Raw genomic sequence first — 20410 nt, forward strand, 5'->3', positions numbered from 1 at the left:
CTCTTGATATAGGTAGGGTAAAGACTTTTCTTATTGATAGTGTCAGCGTTCAATGTTGTTTGTGGTGATTCCCCTCTATAAGCCTGGGGTGCGCGTGTCTTTCTCCAGCGCGTGTACCTGAACTCGGCCAGGGCCGGGACAGCCAAGTTGTCCCACAGCACGGCGGTGACGTCTTGGAGCTGCTCGGTCCTCTCCCTCCACTCCCCCAGGGTGACCCGGGACGAGGACAGGAGGGACGTCCCCGTGGGGTCCCAACTTCCCCCTGTCTCGCTGCTGCTAAGAACCCCTAACATGCACCTGGACCACACTGCTTTGCTCAGCATGTCAGGACCCTAGAGGTGACGCAAGGAGAGTGAACACCTCATTTATGGAAAACTCCAATTCAATTCAATAATTAACTAAATCCCGTCCACCAGCCGGCTCTGTATGTGGTACAACTGAGGTTAAGGAGTAAGAAGGCTAAGGAGTAACATATTGGAATCGGAATGGCAGGAAATGGAATTCAATTCAGTGATGTAAATGGGTCCAAATCCTGATGCACAAATCAAACCAACATCATTGACATCAACACACATTGAGATTGTTTTGGCAAGCAGTGAGCCTCTCTAATATCCTACATGTTACATTAGCTACCATTTTATCAGGTCCCAGAGGTGACTTGGATGATATCATCTGGCCCTCAGGACACAGGGGGTCCCACTTCAGCCAGCGCTCGGGGTCAGCGGTCACACTGCTGCTCCACAGGGCCGACAGGGCCTCCGACAGCAGATCACACCACACAAACTGCAGCTCCTCCACAGGCTGGGAGGGGAAATGCAGGCAGGCACCACAGTCAACAACACATGACACAAAACCACATCTTCTGTTCTGTTTGAGGCACAGGTACAGGGATGTCCTCTTGAAGGACAATACATCAACATGATAAATCAATTACACTGAGGGTAAACTGGTTGAACCACTGACCCGGTCACTGCTGAGGAGGAACCAGAGGGGCTGGAGCTGGGTGACGTTCATGGGGGTGGACTGGAGACAGAAGCGCAGGTGTTGGGAGACCTCGCGACGCAGGCTGTCCTCTGACTCCCTGTCCCTGTGGGCAAAAGTAAACACTGGTTAGTTATCGATACAACTACATGGCACAACAAACTTATTTTTGATGGCATTATTGCTGCTTGTGTGTGAGGTGTCTAATATGCCAAAGATGACACATTTGAAACGCTACATACTTTCAGGCATGATACAAACACTGATTCAAGTAAAGGGAGATAAGTCCTCCATCCGTCATGAGGTGTACTTCCTCCATTGACCCAGTTTGGCCGTTCCCTTACCCCTGTGTGAGAGCCAGCTGCAGCAGGTCGGTGCTGAGCCTGAGCTGGTTGAGGACGGCCAGCTCCTCCATGAGAGGCCAGAGCTGGGCCCTGCGGCTGAGCTGCTGTAGCACCTCTCTACAGGGAGGCGCGCTGTCCCCCTGGTCCCCCTCGTCATGCACGGAGGAGGGGCGTACCTCCAGAAGGCCGCACGAGGTCATGTGATCCTGCTGCTGCTGGACGCATGACACCAGCCTCTCCAGGACACCTGGGGCCAGGATAGAATGGAATAATGAATAGTTACACAGATGCAAACACACACAGATCGAGACATAGACACTTCACTCTGCAGCACCAGGTTACCGGAGTTCTGGGGCTCTAGCTGGTTGTTGGCTAGCAGGACCAGGCCCCAGGCTTCTAGCAGTCTTTCCTTGGTGTCCAGGCCCAGAGCGGCTCCCTGCAGGCGGACCAGCTCCTGTCTCCACAGGGAGGCTGTGTTGTCCAGCCTCAGGTCGCCCACGTCCAGGGCCCTGCTCAGGACCCTCAGCTGGGAAGCACACTCAGCCACAGACTCCAGCTATGGGAGATGGAGAGGGAGACAGCGTCATATAACATGGACGATCTCCGTGAACTCTACCCGATGAAGGTGTCTGACAAATACCGTTATGCACTGTTTTAACTTGTAAAATAAATCATAGATTTTTCAACTTCACTTGAGTGCCATTAACAGTTAGGGCAGTGTAAAGGTGTTCGTCAGAGTGGATTGAATGCTCTCTTCCTCTGTACCTTGAATGGAAGAGGTTTCCCCAGGGTCTTCTGGATCCCCTTCAGGGCGGTGGCCACGGTAACAGAGGTGGACAGGACGGTCTGGATGGCAGCCGACACCGTCTGGAGCTCCTGCTGACCACTGGAACAGCAGGGCAGCACAGGGTAGTTGTCAGTCATTACATTGCAGCCAGAAAACACAAAGTCTGCCTCCACAAATTGCCTATGTTAGTACGCTGACTCCGGTCAAGTGTAGTGAACGATGTAGGGAATACTTTTGCTGTCAAGTCAAAGTGTTTGATTCTAAATGTCCAGAAAGTCCGTCGGAGGATTCGAAATACTGACTCCTGGGTAAAAAAGAAAAGAAAGGAAGACGTCACTCACTCATGGGTGCCATCTCCCAGTAGCAGCTGTGGCAGCCGGAGGATGAGGTGTTTCTGGACCCACTGCCAGTGTAGCGAGAGGACCGACACTCCCTGGGAGTCGGCAGGCAGCGAGTTACACACCTGCCAGAACCGGTCTCTCCACTGCAGCAGCTGCAGGATCTGTGGACACCATAGATCCTGTTAATTACCATCGTTCTATTTCATTCCGTGGTGGACACACACACACACACACACACACACACACACACACACACACACACACACACACACACACACACACACACACACACACACACACACACACACACACACACACACACACACACACACACACACACACACACACACACACACGCAAAGGTTGACGACGGTTGCTGAACGAGAGAAACTAAAACGCAACTGCAATGACTACGACGGTATATACGACCAACCTCGAACATGAGGTGGTCAGATATGTAGGGCTGTCCAGTCTGCACGGCCTGCAGTGTGAAGGTGTCCCACAGGTCAAAGAAGGAGCGCAGGTGCATCAACACTGGGTGAGGCAGACGACCAATGTCCACCGTCCCTTTAACGGTCAAAACAAAACTCCATCAATATTAAAACTCATATTTCCACAGCCCCCCCCAATTACCATATACTTGACCGAGGACTTCCCCTGGGTTTTGTTCAACATGGTGTACTGTACAGACGAATGCTGTACCTTTGGAGAAAGCAGTAGCCAGCCTCAACGCGCTGTTGTGTGCTGATGTCTTGATAGCACAGCTCCCCACCGCAGCCCTCTCCTCTCTGTCCGTCAACAGTATGATCCTGTTAGGATGCACATCACACCCAGGTTACTCAGCAACCACAGCCCCCGGTGTAAACCCAGTCACTAAACATTTGAGGTTGAATCCCAAATGGCTCCCTATATGTGAAAGGCGCTAGTTTTGACCAGAGCCCGATATGCCCGGGTCAAAAAAAAGCTGTGCACTACATAGGGAATAGGGTCCCATATGGGACACAGCCGGACACATACCTGTTGGCCACTGCGTTGAGAGCCTCCATGAACTCCATGTACCTCTCCTCGTCCTCAAAGTTGCACGTGTTGGCCAGAATGTCCAGGTACTGCTTGTTCCAACGCATGTCCACCAGAATCCTGTAGTCATCTAACAAGAACAGACGTGACCATTAAAGTCAATTGAGCAAATTTGTGAAAAGGGATTGTTTTGATGGGAGTTATGGTATGTAAGATCTGTGCAAAAGAGCTGGAGGGTGTTCGGGAAATAGCCGGGGGAGTTTTTCTTTTTTTGTACAATCGGTATCTAACGTATACATTGAGGAATTGAGTTTGTTTAGCCTACCTGTGCTGTGTGGTTGCAGCAGCTCAGTGAGGCACTTCCCCTTCACAGTCAGCTTGCTGCTGAAAATGGCCTTCAGAGCTCTGTTCCCTGCCTCCAGCTGCACCAGTGCCACCTCTGAAACAACAAACGGATCTCAGAGACATCCTTCAGAGTAACCTGCACCACAGACAGACGGCTACAAAGCTCCACTGACCACAGAGTAGTCCCCTTGACACAAACAGTAACATACACCAAATGCACGCCCCTGGTAGGCAGCAACAAAGCTACATAAAGGTTGTTTTTTTTTTACGAAGGAATAATGGCAGTGAGTGGAGCTCCCCTACCAGGCGCGTGCTTGTAGCTCTTGGCTAGGCTGGAGAGCCAGGCGGTGCGGAGCATCCAGTCAGAGTGCGAGGCCCTTTCGATGAGCAGCCTGACGGCGGTGGGTAGCAGGCGTAGGGCGTCACCGTCCTCCACCAGGTCCACCACGCCGCCGGAGAACACCAGACCCTCGTGCAGCGCTGTCCCGCTCTGAAGCGCCCTCTGGAGGTCACACAGGCTGAGCGGACGGCTCCTGGTGACACACGCACAGAGACACACGTCAATCCAAAAGGTTTGCATTATAGCTACAATAAGACCCGGTAAAACTCTGGGGCCTAGTTCTAATCTGTTTCTCCAGGCCTCTGATCATATGATCAGTAAAAACTCCTGGCACCCCGACCTGTGACCTACGAGTCTCACCTCTTGCCCTGCATGCTGAGCGTGTTGAGGCAGAAGGAGAGGACCTGTCCGTCACGGAGGACCGAGGAGAAGCAGGAGTCCTCTGTGGATAGCAGGGCGGAGGGGAAGCCGTCGGGCCACACCCCGGCACACAGCAGCCCGCTGCCCCAGTCCTCTGTGTCCAGGATGGACAGGCGACGCTCAATCACCTCCTGGGCTTGCTGGAACAACACAGAGCAGGGGACAAGACATGTAAAGCTTATAAATATGATAGAATATAAATGTAGGAGAATAAAAGTCGTATTGGACAGTGGGATGTCACTACGTAGATCTAGACTGGTCGCCGGGGTATCCTACATCACAGAGGAACAGGGAGAGGCTGATTGGCTGAGGGTAGCGGTGAGAGTGTTGGTTGGTACCTGTTGGCTGGCGTTGGTGCGTTGGCAGAGGGAGTAAGCCTCACCACAGGCGTGCTGTAGGGCACTGGGCAGGTCCACCCCTCTCTGCAGCTGGCAGGACAGCAGGGCTGCAGCGTGGAGCAGGGAGGAAACGCATGACGCAGGGGAGTCTGGGTGGACAGAGAGATTCGTATCAGATGACTCCTCCTACGGATACCTTTGATTTGGGAGAAACAAGCAACGTGCCAACCCCAGCTGATATCTAACTGACATCCTCCATCTTTTGGAGAGGTTTCTCGCAGTGCCCAGGGCTTACCCCAGATGCTAGCTTTGATGTCGGTGTGTATCTCGATCAGCAGGTCAGACACACAGTCTCCGGTCACCCCGGCGGTGTGGAGTACAGTCTTCAGGTCCAGCGTGTCCCAGCAGACCCCCTCGTGTTCCCCTGGGATGTAGATCTCCACCCCTCGGTTCCTCATGGCTCTGGAGATCGCGCCATGGACTGGGTCCATGGTCAGGAACAACCTAAAGGAGATGGGGAGACGTGATGAGTTGAGACCGGACTATCCAAACAGTGTGTGTGTGTGTGTGTGTGTGTAACCTTTTGTATTGTACCTGAAGTTGGGGTGTGGGGTGATGGAGGGGGTGGTTCCGTCGATGACCCCGCGCTCGTTGATGGTCAGACAGCCGCCGGGCTCCAGCAGGGCATTCAGACGGTCCAACACAGAGGGACTTAACACAAACACAACAGCCATTTACCATCTACAACACACTCTGGTGGCATCCTGCATCAGACCAAGGGTTAACTCAAACCAAGGGTTAACATAAACCAAGGGTTAACTCAAACCAAGGGTCAACACAAACCAAGGGTTAACTCAAACCAAGGGTTAACTCAAACCAAGGGACAACACAAACCAAGGGTTAACTCAAACCAAGGGGTTCAGGAACTCCCTGTAAATATAACAGTGTCTTTTCCTTCAATGTGATCATTTCAGATGCAGGCCATTTCTCACCTGCAAAAGTTGACGTTGTCCATGAGCAGCCAATCCCCAGCCTGCAGGGCCTGCACCAGCATGCCGTCCAGCCACTCGAAGCCTCCGTTACTCCAGCCGTCCTGCAGCTGGGCCAGACGCTCCTTCAGCAGGGTGAAGTCCATCTGCAGCTTGGACATGTCTGGAGAGAGAGGGTGGGGACACAGAACAGAGTTTACACTATTCAACCAGAGTTTATCACATGAAGACGGGTAGATATTTTTCTCGAGCAACGATATGTGCCGTGAGCAAAATGCTATGGTGAGTTTCCCCACAGCCCCTGTGTACAACGACCCAGTGTACAACGACCCAGTGTACAACGACCCAGTGTCGTCCTTCTTTACTACTTGCGTCAAACATTTCATTAATCAACTACACATACACAGTCATCATGATAATGATCGTCTGTTCCAGAGGGAGCTGCCTGGTCCTGACATGACCTCGAGGAAGATGCACTTGTACCTTCCTGCCCGTTTGTGTTATTCAATCAAAATAAAGTGCACAAATATACCGTACCTGTGAACACCTTGAGTTTGGTGTTGAGCTTCTGCAGCAGGAGGATGATGACCTCCAGTTTGTTCAGCGCCTCCGAGGTCACCGCCCCCCCGGTCCTCTCCAGCCCCTCCTCCTTCAGCCAGCGGTAGAACAGGCTCCAGGTCTTCAACAGGAACTCGGTGTCCTGCACCCCGGCCCCGTCCAGCGACATCAGGCCCCGCCGCGTCACCATGGCGACGATGTAGTCCACGTTCTCCAGCACTTGCTGCCAGGGCCGCACGATGTCCACCTGGAAAGAGAACGGACCCAACTCAGCACTCCGGAAAGGAAAACGGAAGCCGACCCGACCCGTGCTTCAATCCCAACTCAACCAACACTATAACTCAACACTCAATACTAAGAACTCACAAACGCTACAAAGAACTTGGCCCTACAAAGAAGCGTGTATAGTGTGCGTGTTCGACTAAATTGCAGTCGGACTGCACGGAATCACTGATCTACAAATCAGCGTGTGTTCCTAATTACTACTCATTAGGTGTCTTGATCACATAACCACTCTGCTCATCGCCTTGCTAAAACGGATCCTCTCATAAGTCTCTCTGTGATTGGCTACCTGCTCGAACCCTCCCAGCAGCTCGGTGGTATCCATGGCACTGTTCATGGCCATGACGCGGAGGCGGTGTCCGGTGAGCAGGGCCAGGAGGCGCACCAGGCTGGTCTTCCCGCTGGCCGTGGGGCCCACCAGCATCGCCATCCAGCCCATCTCCACACACTTCATCAGGGACTCCAGGGGCCGCAGCGCCTGGTGGGTGATGGACAGAGGAGGGTCCAGGGCCACAGGTGCACCTCCGCTACGCTGGAGCACAGAGAAGCCCACCTGGACGAGAGGGAGAGAGGCGGGGGACAGAGATGAAGGGCCAATTCACTGTCTCGATAATTAGCTCTGAATGACACCATTTTATCAGTACAATCAAAACATTTCTCGATAATATCTTTCAATAATAATAATAATATTAATATCTTTCGAAAATTGGATGGAGTTCGCAACATGACTGACCTGCAGATTGAGTGGAGTGATGTGGAATTGTCTTGATCCGGTGTAGGGCTCAAAGTCCTCACCAAACACCTTCCTGAACACAGACAGCACCTGAAGACACAAAACACGTCAAGTGATAAAAAAATAAATAAAAAAGGAAGTTTGAACACAAACCCACCGAGTAAAGGTTCTACATACGTACAGGAGTTGTAGTCTACATACCTGGGCTTTGTCTGCCTCGGTCCTCATCCTATCAGCGTACACCAACCCCACATGCTGACCCGGGTTGAAGAACCCTGGCGATTGGTCGGCCTGCATCAGCTGACACCAGCGGAACATGTCACGCAGGTTGAACTCCCAGGGGCCTCCCCTCTGACCCCACTTCCTCTCCACAGACACCTCATGGACCAGCTGTGGGAAAATAAGAATGCAATACAATTGTCCATTAAAAACATATATTTTTTTTTAGGGGAACAGAGTTAAGGAATATGAGTGGCTAGACAAAATGGCATTTAAGACAGCCAAAAAAGGATTAGGAGAAATATGGTGGCCAACAAAGAAATGGGGCGGGGCCTCAGTCATTTCATGACATTACAGGTGGAAAAGACAAAAACAGAATTGAATCTCTATCAAACAAGTCCTCAACATAAATCAGAGGGACTATCGTGACCCATTTGACAAGGACAATGTGTTTTTTGGTCACTTTGCCACGCACTAAATGGCACTAAATGTGAGGAACATCGGCCGCAGCTCTACAGGCTGGCGGGCATTGTCCTTGGCTGTGAGGTCAAATATGGACACATGTCACCTCCCCAACGGTCACAGAGAGCCAGAAAAACAAAGAGTTGAAAAGGGCTGAAGGGAACAGGACTGCTCTACCTACCCGGTTGTTGAACTGCACCATTTTAGAGATGATCTGATTGTCAATGTTTGGGAAGATGGAGTCTCCTATGAATTCCATGTCCTCACTGGTCAGCTGATCCACAAACACCTGAGAAAACAGGTGAAATGTCTGTTGATTTCTTCCCCAAATGACTCAAATATATTCAAATCAACCATAATATTTATTCAACATATCATCACATATATCTAAAACACTGGCTCTTAATCACTTACCTGCGTGAATCTGTTGAGGAAGGATTTGGGCAGGCCCTTGCGCCCCCCTCCTTGAGTGAAGGGGTTCTGGCAGCCAAAGATCTTGGTCTTCTGGTGTTGTACCTGGAAGCTCATGCCCAGCTCTGGAATGTAGATCTCAGCACGGTGGTCAAAGCAGGCGTTTAACCCCTCCAGGACCGACTGTGATGCCAAGTTTAACTACACAGAAAAACACAGAAAAATCGCATTCTTCTCCGAAACATCTAATCACCTAAAACAACACAAATTCAAGTAAGTTTATACAAATGTCTATTTGCTGGGGAGTTAATACAAATAAAAAAACAGTGAGAGCCCCCCCACCTCATCCAGGACAATCCAGTGTCCAGACTTCAGTCCAGCCAGGAGAGGGCCATCCCGCCATGCAAACTCTCCCCCTTTTCCTCCCTCCACAGGCAGGTCGGTCCCAAACAGGTCTGTCACATCCTGTCCGGAAAGGATATGACATCGTACATAGGTTTTAAAAGTGCTTCCACTTGTCCATTACTGTGTTGTTAATTCCTTGCTCATTTAATTCCACAATCTTATGAATTTATACCAGTACAACGATACGACAACATGTACCTGAAGTTGAAAGTTCAGAAATGACATAATAATACTATATAGTACACACATATACAAAATATGAATCCAGAAACCTTCAAGTAACATTTGAAATTGGCATAATAGTAGTAAAGCCTTCTATATTAACACAAGATCCCCAGTGAAAGTTAGTGTACAGTGTCTTACAGTCTGCTCAGAGAGGTTGATCCTGACCAGGTGGTTCCCAGAAGCCTTTGCCAGGGCGGCCACCAGGCTGGTCTTGCCCACTCCAGGGGAGCCCTCCAGCAGCACGGGTCTCTGCAGCTTCAGGGCCCGTAGGAGCCTCTGGGCGTTGACCGCTGTGGTGCCTGCGGCTATGGCATAGTCAGTCAGGCTCCTGCTTTCCCTCTCCGGGCCTGATCAGAATCAAAGGACGAAAAAAAAAAACGGATGGAAAAAGGAAACAAAAATCTATGAAAAAAGGTAAACACATTCAACACCAACGACACACAGAAACTGAAGGATGTTTTTTTTTTTTTTTTTTTTTTACAAAAACAGATCCATTAAACCACACGCTCCAGTCTTGCTTCCTATGGCACCCTATATATAGTGTACCACTTTTGACCAATGGGCCCATGCTCTCGTCTAGGATCAAAGCGTCCCACACCTGACGGGATGTAGAAGGGGTCGATGCCAAAGAAGTCCACCCCCCAATGGGGCTCCCTGGACAGGCTGGTGTCGTAGACCCTCAGCGCGTCTAGCATCTCCTGGTCCAGCTTGGTGATCCCAGCCAGTTTGGTACTCAGGAAGCTCAGACAGGCCCTGCGCGCCACCAGGGCGTTCTCCGCAGCAGACGCCGTGGTCCCTGTGACACCATAGGAGGGGTCGCGTGATTAAACGATTCTAGTAGTTACTAAGCCTCTCACAACAGCAGCCAGCGTCTTCCACGTGCTGTGTATTCTAGCCACACATAAGCAAAACAGATCATTTGCTGTTGTAATCCCACACACCAACAACAGTTTGTGTCTCAGTGTCTTACCTGAGCCGATGCCGTCCACGTAGACCAGGCACGCTGCGTGGATGAAGGCAGTGACCGTGTCCAGCCGGAGGTCCCACTCGGCCTCCTCCTCGCCCTCTTCCCCCATGGTCATGAAGCCGTCGGCGTCGCGCTCACACACCAGGTTGAGGAAGTTGACCCAGGACAGGATGTCCCTGACGCTGACCACGCAGCGCCGCCCAAAGTCCTGGTTGGTCAGCCAGTCGATGAAGTCCAGCATGAGCTCGGCGATGTGTCCTCCTGGGTTGGGGGTCAAAGGGTCATGGTGAGAGATGGCCACAAAAAGGAAGTAAAATGGATATTGAAAGTGCTGGTGCCAAATTAACACAGAGGGTGCAACATATTTGAAGCAAAGCACGACAAAAACTGGAGAAGACTATATAAAATATGCAGTCAGACTATTCTAGACTATCAAATGCTACTCCTAGATGAATAGCTGTATTATGTCTGTGGTGTGTGGAGGAGAGGAGTACCTTGGTGGTCGCTATCGTCCAATGAGAGGCCAGTCCTCAGGTTGTGCTGGATGATCTGCACCAGGTCACTGCGGCTGTTACTCTGGGGGCACCAGATCTCCGTGAACCTGTTCCTCAGCGCAGGTGACAGCTGGACACGCAGAGAAATGTTAACAAGTTGGACTGATCATCCACCTAACAAACAAACGTGCTTGTGGTCCTTTAGAGGCAGAGTTAGAAAAGAATAGAATATAGACTGTTCACCTCCTTCTTCCCGAAGTCTCCCCCAGGGTTCATTGTGGCTACCAGGCGGAAGTTCTGCCCTGCTGCAATCACCTCCACGTCGTCGTCATCGCCACTTCCCTTCTCTGCCAGCACCAGAGACTTCTCCGTCTCTAGGACACTGAGCCAATCAGAGAGCAGGGTCAGAGCTTAGAGGTCAATGCCGTCTAATGAAGTGCTATACGCTAATTCTCGTGAGGAAGTGGCCCTATTCCCATATCCACACTAGCATTCCATTTAGAATGAAGTCATGTTCCGGGGAAGGATCCTAAGTCGTATACCAGTGCCGATATTGGAGCATAGTCAGGGTGTGTACCTGTTGAGTCTCTCCAACACAGAGTCGTCAGCCAGGGAGATCTCGTCCATGAGGAACACCCCTCCCTCTCTCATGGCCAGGACCAGGGGCCCGTCGTGCCACTCAAACAACCTGCCGTCCTCAGCGTCCGCCTGTACAAACGCACAACGACGGGAGGGGGTCAGTGGGACTGCATTATCTGTTGCATTATCATTTGTGACTGCATGATCTTTACCCATACAGCATAATTTTATTGAATGTATTTTTTGACCTCAGCGAGATAAAAATGCCTTATGAAGAGTTTAATGACGGCTCCATTAAGACTTATACGTTCATAGTTCCATTTAGATTGTGCCCAATATCAGTGTGGTATCCATCTACCTGCTGTGTCCCAGTGTGTCTGACAGGACGCAGGCCGCCCAGGAAGTCAGACGTCTCCATGTGCAGGTGACAGTTGAGGGAGAGGAACTTCTGTCCGGCCAGCGCAGCAAAGAGCTGGCAGATGGTGGTCTTACCGCACCTGAAGGGGGGAGAACTTACGTTCTAACTGATCTGTCATTCTGGAGGCTAATACTTTAATGTAGTGGCTTCCGGATAAGTAGACACAGAGATGTTCTGTAGGTACTACTGAGCCGTTCACTTTACCATGTTCGCTTTGGAAATTATATTTCTAATTCAAATGGACAATCAGGGACTCCGTATGAATCGTACCCAGTGTCTCCCACCAATAGAACAGACTCCCCGAAGCGCAGGGCCCGTCCCACCAGCACGGCCAGTCTCCTCATCCCCCGCGTCCACACCACGTGACGGAACTCCTCGGGCACTCCCGCGATGCTGTCCACGGACGGACCTGCCAATCACAATAACCCAGATTTACTCTTCGGACACGCTGACCAATACAAATGGCCGGGCTAAACTTGATGGAAATCATTTGAGTACGTTACGCAAAGGGAGGTGCGTAATGTCACTCCAGTTGAGACGGACAACGCCACGTGACACACATTCCATCCACTTCACACTCAATATTCATGTTCACACACTATTGTCCCCAAATAATGGAGAACAGTGACACCTCGTGTTCTCAACATCTGAAGTACATATTGAGTACGTACAACCGCGGGTAATCTGTGGTTACTCTGACATTGAATGTCCTGTGAGTGCATTGTATTGAACATTCTCCACACCCCATTCTGCACTTTTGACTTTATAGCTTTAGTTGAATGCGTTCCTGTGTCGTTGACACTCTCCTCCAATAGGAATTGTCTGTGAACGAACAGGGTCATGCACTCAGTTGGGTTGTGATTCAATTGTTGTCTGTGTGAACCAGGCCCTGCTCCACTCACTAAACTGTGTGGTGAGCTGCTCCTCTGAGAACAGGTTGTCAGGGTTCACCGTCCTCTTGAAGTGTTTCTCCAGGATAGACTGGATGGTAGCGGCCTCCTCTGGCTTCCTCACTCGCCCAGCCAGCAGCATGAACCCTGAGAGAGAGAGACAGGGTTTGATTACATTATATGAAGTGGATGTCATCGACACAATCAAATAAAAAAATATATTTTAAAAAAGAGCACAGAAAAGGCAAGAGACAAAAAACGAAAATGTGCCTTTTGCGTAAGATAGGGGTGTGATTCGATTGGGCCTTACCATCATCAGCTAAATGCTGCAGCCAATCGCGAGAGGCGTCCGTCTGCTCCTCCAGCCGATAGCGGTCGGCCCAGCGGAACAGATCTCTCAGGGTGATGAAGCCATGTTTCCCAGCAAACACTGAGGATCCCCTGCGAAGAGACTACACACACACACACACACACACACACACACACACACACACACACACACACACACACACACACACACACACACACACACACACACACACACACACACAACAGCATTACCTTAACGCCAAAAGCAACGAGTTAGCATGTGAAAGGGAGGCTCAAATATGTGACACTCACCTGGAGATCCTGCATGACCTTGACCAGCTTGGAGCAGTAGGACGGAGGAAGACTACATCTCTGCTGGAGGATGGTCTCTAGCTCGTCACTGGGCAACTCGTCAAAGTGAAGCTCCACAAAACGATTCCTGAAGGCCCTGGACAGCACCTGACGGGGGGGTTAAGATTACATTGCAATCGATGAGACTCGGCCTGTCAAACTACACCGCAGAGTTTGTTTCTGACACTTAGTTTTTTTATTATAGATTTCACCCAGTTCTTACATCATTCTGACTAAAATATAATGCCGTTTCAATAATGATTTAGTCTAGTTATTCCATGTGCACAAACATACATAACCTTGTCCAACCAATACTTTTCTGCATAACATTCTATTCTCTTCCCAACAGAAGAAATAATGACTAACATATATAAAGAATGATATATTCAGCGTAGATACCGCACATCACATACAAAACAAACAGGGACACACAGAAGCACAGAGTGAGAGCAAGTGTGTCCCCTGAGTCACCAATGGTCGGTTCGAGTCACGAGTCCCCATCTCTGAAGTCCAAGTCCCAGTGCTCCGAGTCCTGGACCAAGTGCTCAAAATAAAGTGATTTACCCAGTCAGATATAGTGAATTGGCTAGAAGGATTTAGTCAATGAATTGCTTGCTATCCCTTTTCCTTGCTTTCTTTGTAAGCTACTGGTAATGTTACCAGGGCCACGTTCTTTACAAAATCCCATGAATAGAGCCAATGTTGTTCCGTATTCAACATGTCAGAAAGAAATATGCTATCTGAACATTCCAAAACGTTGCATCCTGCTGAACGCGCCTTGGGTTGTTAGGTATTGCTAGCTAATGAGGTAACAAGACTGAACTAGGCGTAGCTTAAACAAATGGTTAACGTTCTGAGTCCGCTAGTAGCCTAGTTTTCAGAATGGCCCGCGATATGCTTTATGAACGATAGAAGGACTAAAAAAGAAAACTAGCGCCGGTATTATGAGTCATATCTTTTGAATGGTAAGGACGAGAATCAAGATGTTTTCTCTGAGGAACAGAGGGAGATTTTTGCTGCATATCCTGGCTATGAAATTCAATGGGGAAAGTGGGAGGGTTACAAGACTACAAATTCAAAGACCGCCTACTTTTCTATACTCAAGGGAGAGAAAAACATAGCTACACTGTTGTTTTACTATTAAACTCAATGCTGCTATCGGTTTTGAATTTTGTAAAGCAGCTTGTGTTTCTTAACCCGGCAAAGGGTAGTTAACTAGAAGGCTGGCGGTGACTGGTTAGCTACGGGGAAGCAAGAGTCGCCTGGCGATGTGTATAATCGGAGGCGTAGCCTGTCTGCCCACACTCCTCGCTTGCTCCTCCGCAGCTCACCAGCTGCTGTACAGTAGGCTGTGTGTACCAGGTGTGGCGTGTCCTTCTCACCGCTGAACAAAACTGCGCTGCACATCAGTGCTGCAAATATTAATATTGTGCTCATCACCGAAAAGCTCTCAATCTCTCTAAAAACTATTGTCCAGTCTACTCAGTAGTCAGATTTTAGGTAGAGACAATTCTGACTCATCTCATTTTAGTCAACTGAAATGACAAAATCTATTTTGTTTTAGTCAATAGTTTTTTTCTGGGTATATTTACTCAGTTATAGTCTTGTCAATTGCCACAAAAAAAGTGTGTGACGAATATTCTTGTCACCATTTTTGTTGATGAAATTAACACTGCTACCACTATCACTATCCCGCTTTGGCTCTCTTAAGGGAGAGATCACATCGTACTCAGTGAGAAAATCTGCGTGCTTGCTTGAAATAACCAAACTACACTATTCCAATTTAATCTTAATATCCCACTATGGCCTGAGTGACGCGTACCTTTCTGCCTCCGTAGAAACCAGGAGGATTCTGGGTAGCGAACAGCATGAATCGGGGGTGAGCTTTGACCACCTCCTGTGTCTCTGCGACAAACAGCTCCCTGTTGTCGTCCAGCAGTCTGTTCAGGGCCTCCAGGACGTCTGTAGGGGCCAAGTTCAACTCATCTAAAATGATCCAGTAGCCTTTTCTCATGGCGTCAATCAGAACGCCTATAGGGGAAGAATTACACAGAGGCACAAGACATTACACCGTAATCATGAACAGAGTGTTTACTACAGGCCGTGTGAGACACTGCAGGGCTACAGCGTGGAACTGGCCGTACCCTCTTTGAAGACCAGCTTGCCCCTGCCGTCAGAGGAGTAACAGCCGATGTACTCCTGGATGTCTGTGTGCTCGTGGTTGTTGATCCGCACACACTGGTTCCCCGTGGCGGCCGCTATCCACTTGATCAGGCTGGTCTTGCCCACCGATGTCTCTCCTTGGATCAGGACCGGGTGGCTCCTGAAGAACAAACAGAAATACATAAACACAACACTTTCTACTGGCGCTTGGTCACCGTCTGCTTGTAGCGGTGTCCCACTGTGCAATTCGTGGAAGAGGAGTTGATTGATCCCCCCCCCCCTTGGCCTCGAGAGTAGCGGTCATGGCCGTGTCCCAAATGGCGCACAGGGTTTTGGTCAGAAGTAGCGCATTACGTAGGGAACAGGGTGCCATTTGGAATGCAAACCCACGTGCCCAGAGAGGACGGAATTAATGAAGGGCCGGGAAACAATCAAGTACTTAGTGGGGACGGTGTAGCGCGGGCATGGAAACACGCGACAACGTTCGAAAACCAGCCACGCCGTCTTTATGGCAGCAGCGAGTGATGACGCAACTAATATTCCGCTAACAACAGCGAGTGATGACGCTCCGGTTGACGACACAATTTCCCTTTAAAGAAACAGAATCAACCCTGAATACAGCAGCCAGATAGCGGCTACTATGAATAGGCTCTACCAGAGCCATCAGTTTTATAGGACTTTTATTTAATATCTCCCATGTAAAATGTCAAATGGGGGAGAGAACATGGCTGACATAGAACGTTGACGTGTCATGAAAACACATCACAACGCAGAAACTTCAATGGCCCAATTAAATAAATGGTTCTGGGCTCCCACGGTTATTTGACGGCTGCAGGTCGGTTTTCCTACCCGGCTGACACCACCCTGGCCAGGTCACGCAGGTTGAGCTTGACGGAGGTGGTAAGAATGTAGCTGGGGTCCAGGGCTGGCTCCATCTCCCCCTGGGAAACCCAGTAGCCTTCCATCTGGATGCAGGGTCGCCCAGTGGGCTCCGGGATGGGCTGGGGGAAAACACACAGATAAGGAGACACGGCTCAATCCTGAACTCATGATTCATTAAGCACTTGAAATGACCCCAGATTGTGCCTTCAAAATGTTCAAAAACACTCAGAAATCGCATAAAATGTTTTCTGACCTAATTAGTCATTGTACGGGACTGCTGTTTTACCTGCTTTAGACACCTGAGGTTTCCCCCCATGATGTGTTGACACACCAGCTTCTGGACCATGGGATGGGAGCTGCGGTCCAGCTGGGTGAGGAAACTCAGACAGAAGCCCTGGAGAAAGACACCAATGGAGAATCTGGTGACGTCTGAACCTCTGGTTCATGTTACTAAGGATATCAACAGTGACAGAGCCTTTGGCCTCCTACCTCGTAGAGAGAGCGCTGGACGCTGTGGCAGGGGTTGGCTGCCACGTACTTCAGCGCCCTGCAGAGGGTACGCAGGCTGTAGTGGGGATGGTGTCCTGTCCCATCCACCAGCTTGGAGGTAGCCTCCTTACGCACCGCCAGATAAAAGCTGCATCAACAAAATAAATTGAATCAATTAAATCAGCAATCAATATGACATGACATTCAACGTGACTTTGTGAGCCACGTGATGGCTACGACAGTCTGTGTTCTGACCCCTGACCTTATGATGCCGTTGATGACGTTTTTATTCGGGTTCAATCCTTTCAGGTAGTCAGTCACCAGGATGAGCAGGTCTCCCTCATTCTCCAGCTCTTCCACATACAGCTCAGTGAACCTGGGAAAAGACAAAGGTCACAAAGTCAAACCACCATTAGTAGGGTTGTTGGTAAGTTAAAGACATTTCAGCCCCACACCAGGCCTGGTTCTCTCTTGTTCCCACCTGTTTCTGATGCCCAGGGGCAGGTTCCTCTTCCCCACGTCAGTCGCTGGGTTCATGCAGGCAAAGAGACGGAAGTCTGGATGGCGAACCAGGGGTTCTGTGCAAAAAAGTTTTATTCTGTCAGCATCAAAGTGATTTCCAAGGTCATGATCAACAAACAATTTTAAGACCAAAATCACGAGAATATTAATTTATTAAATGTAATATAATAGTGTTATAAAGTGTTGAACAGACCGTGCTCAGGTCTGTTCAACGCTGGTCCGACCAATCGGATTCCACGCTTCAAGACTGCTTCGATCACGTGGACTGGGATATGTTCCGGATAGCCTCACAACAACATTGATGTATACGCTGATTCGGTGAGCGAGTTTATTAGCAAGTGCACGGTGATGTTGTACCCACGGTGACTATTAAAACCTTCCCCAAACCAAAAACCGTGGATTGATGGCAGCATTCGCGCAAAACTGAAAGCGCAAACCACTGCTTTTAATCATGGCCAGGCAACCGGAAACATGACCGAATACAAACAGTGTAGTTATTCCCTCCGCGAGGCAATCAAAAAAGCTAAGCGTCAGTATAGAGACAAAGTAGAGTCGCAATTCAACGGCTCAGGACAGGGTCTACAGTCAATCACGGATTACAAAAAGAAAACCAGCCCCGTCGTGGACACTGACGTCTTGCTCCCAGACAAATTAAACAACTTCTTTGCTCGCTTTGAAGACAATACAGTGCCACTGACACGGCCCGCTGCCAAAACCTGCGGGCTCTCTTTCACTGTGGCCAACGTGAGTAAAATATTTAAACATTTTAACCCTTGCAAGGCTGCTGGTCCAGACGGCATCCCTAACCGCATCCTCAGAGCATGCGCAGGCCAGCTGGCTGGTGTGTTTACAGACATATTCAAGCAATTCCTATCCCAGTCTGCTGTGCCCACATGTGCCCTTCAAGTGGGCCACCATTGTTCCTGTTCATAAGAAAGCTAAGGTAACTGAGCTAAACGACTATCGCCCCATAGCACTCACTTCCGTCATCATGAAGTGACTTGAGAGACTAGTCAAGGATCATATCACCACCCTACCTGACACCCTAGACCCACTCCATTTTGCTTACCACCCCAAAAGCTCCACAGACAATGCAATCGCAATCACACTGCCCTAACTCATCTAGACAAGTGCAATATCTATGCAAGAATGCTGTTCATCGATTACAGCTTAGCATTTAACCCTATAGTACCCTCCAAACTCGTCATTAAGCTTGAGACCCTGGGTCTTGACCCAGCCCTGTGCAACTGGGTCCTGGACTTCCTGACGGGCCGCCCCCATCTCCACCCCGCTGATCCTCAACACTGGGGCCCCACAAGTGTGCGTTCTCAGCCCTCTCCTGTACTCCCTGTTCACCCATGCACGCCCCATGCACGCAACTCAATCATGAAGTTTGCAGACGACACTACAGTGGTGGGCTTGATTACCAACAATGACGAGACAGCTTACAGGGGGGGAGGTGAGGGCCCTCGGAGTGTGGTGTCAGGAAAATAACAACAAAACAAAGGAGATGATTGTGGACTTCAGGAAACAGCAGAGGGAGCATCCCCCCATCCACATCGACGGGACAGCAGTGGAGAAGGTGGAAAGTTAAAGTTCCTCGGCATACACATCACGGACAAACTAAAATAGTCCACCCATACAGACAGCGTGGTAAAGAAGGCGCAGCAGCGCCCCTCCAGGACACCTACACCACCCGATGTCACAGGAAGGCCAAAAAGATCATCAAGAACAACAACCACCCGAGCCACTGCCTGTTCACCCCGCTATCACCCAGAAGGCGAGGTCAGTACAGGTGCATCAAAGCTGGGACCAAGAGACTGAAAAAAAGCTTCCATCTCAAGGCCATCAGACTGTTAAAAAGCCATCACTAACATTGAGTGGCTGCTGCCAACATACCGACTCCAATCTCTAGCCACTTTAATCATTTCAAATTGGATGTAATAAAATGTATCGCTAGTCACTTTAAACAATGCCACTTTACATCCACATATACATCCGGCGCCGACAGAGATGGCCGCATCGCGTTCTTAGGAAACTATGAAGTATTTTGTTTCATCCCTTTACACTTGTGTGTATAAGGTAGTTGTGAAATTGTTCGATTAGTTGTTAGATATTACTGCATGGTCGGAACTAGAAGCACAAGCATTTCACTACACTCGCATTAACATCTGCTAACCATGTGTATGTGACCAATAAAATAAAATTTGATTTGATATACATAATGTTTACATACCCTACATTACTCATCTCATATGTAAACTCAACGAAAAAAGAAACGTCCTCTCACTGTCACCCACATTTATTTTCAACAAACTTAACATGTGTAAATATTTGTATGAACATACGATTCAACAACTGAGACATAAACTGAGCAAGTTCCACAGACATGTGACTAACAGAAATGGAATAATGTGTCCCTGAACAAAAGGGGGGGGGTGTCAAAATCAAAAGTAACAGTCAATGCAGCTGGTGGCCACACCAGATACTAAGTACTGCAGTGCATCTCCTCCTCATGCACTGCACCAGATTTGCCAGTTCTTTCTGTGAGATGTTACCCCACTCTTCCACCAAGGCACCTGCAAGTTCCCAGACATTTCTGGGGGGAAAGGCCCTAGCCCTCACCCTCCGATCCAACAGGTCCCAGACGTGCTCAATGAGATTGAGATCCGGGCTCTTCGCTGGCCATGACAGAACACTGACACCCCTGTCTTGCAGGAAATCATGCACAGAACGAGCAGTATGGCTGGTGGCATTATCATGCTGGGGGGACATGTCAGGATGAGCCTGCAGGAAGGGTACCACATGAGGGAGGAGGATGTCTTTCCTGTAACGCACAGCGTTGAGATTGCCTGCAATGACAACAAGCTCAGTCCGATGATGCTGTGACACACCGCCCCAGACTATGATGGAACCTCTACCTCCAAATTGATCCCACTCCAGAGCACAGGCCTCGGTGTAACGCTCATTCCTTCGGCGATAAACGCGAATCCAACCATCACCCCTGGTGAGACAAAACCACGACTCGTCAGTGAAGAGACATTTTTGCCAGTCCTGTCTGGTCCAGAGACGGTGGGTTTGTGCCCATAGGCGACGTTGTTGCCGGTGATATCTGGTGAGACCTGCCTTACAACAGGCCTACAAGCCCT

At 49.6% G+C, this 20410-nt stretch overlaps 1 protein-coding gene across 2 annotated transcripts in view; it reads right to left on the reverse strand.

The window, feature by feature from the left end:
• Positions 1-20410, reverse strand: part of LOC118386725 (midasin-like) — a 54403-nt gene that overhangs the window by 17832 nt on the left and 16161 nt on the right. For both annotated transcript variants that reach the window (XM_035774480.2, XM_035774479.2), the window contains exons 19-60: positions 17221-17317; positions 17002-17115; positions 16740-16887; positions 16537-16644; positions 16218-16369; positions 15350-15528; positions 15028-15236; positions 13167-13313; positions 12856-12997; positions 12558-12692; positions 11926-12064; positions 11596-11734; positions 11236-11366; positions 10902-11040; positions 10659-10788; positions 10168-10425; positions 9796-9993; positions 9336-9544; positions 8910-9032; positions 8571-8768; positions 8338-8445; positions 7677-7865; positions 7476-7565; positions 7032-7295; positions 6440-6707; positions 5906-6065; positions 5508-5624; positions 5209-5417; positions 4914-5062; positions 4516-4715; positions 4119-4348; positions 3796-3909; positions 3471-3600; positions 3156-3262; positions 2887-3020; positions 2454-2614; positions 2091-2211; positions 1668-1881; positions 1326-1572; positions 964-1087; positions 634-801; positions 118-332 (exon numbers count right to left, since the gene is read on the reverse strand). In XM_035774480.2, coding sequence (XP_035630373.1) covers positions 118-332; positions 634-801; positions 964-1087; positions 1326-1572; positions 1668-1881; positions 2091-2211; positions 2454-2614; positions 2887-3020; positions 3156-3262; positions 3471-3600; positions 3796-3909; positions 4119-4348; positions 4516-4715; positions 4914-5062; positions 5209-5417; positions 5508-5624; positions 5906-6065; positions 6440-6707; positions 7032-7295; positions 7476-7565; positions 7677-7865; positions 8338-8445; positions 8571-8768; positions 8910-9032; positions 9336-9544; positions 9796-9993; positions 10168-10425; positions 10659-10788; positions 10902-11040; positions 11236-11366; positions 11596-11734; positions 11926-12064; positions 12558-12692; positions 12856-12997; positions 13167-13313; positions 15028-15236; positions 15350-15528; positions 16218-16369; positions 16537-16644; positions 16740-16887; positions 17002-17115; positions 17221-17317 — 6814 coding nt within the window. The remainder of the gene's footprint in view (positions 1-117; positions 333-633; positions 802-963; positions 1088-1325; positions 1573-1667; positions 1882-2090; positions 2212-2453; positions 2615-2886; positions 3021-3155; positions 3263-3470; positions 3601-3795; positions 3910-4118; positions 4349-4515; positions 4716-4913; positions 5063-5208; positions 5418-5507; positions 5625-5905; positions 6066-6439; positions 6708-7031; positions 7296-7475; positions 7566-7676; positions 7866-8337; positions 8446-8570; positions 8769-8909; positions 9033-9335; positions 9545-9795; positions 9994-10167; positions 10426-10658; positions 10789-10901; positions 11041-11235; positions 11367-11595; positions 11735-11925; positions 12065-12557; positions 12693-12855; positions 12998-13166; positions 13314-15027; positions 15237-15349; positions 15529-16217; positions 16370-16536; positions 16645-16739; positions 16888-17001; positions 17116-17220; positions 17318-20410) is intronic.

This window comes from Oncorhynchus keta, chromosome 8, assembly GCF_023373465.1.
Source record: "Oncorhynchus keta strain PuntledgeMale-10-30-2019 chromosome 8, Oket_V2, whole genome shotgun sequence".
Lineage (NCBI taxonomy): Eukaryota > Metazoa > Chordata > Actinopteri > Salmoniformes > Salmonidae > Oncorhynchus > Oncorhynchus keta.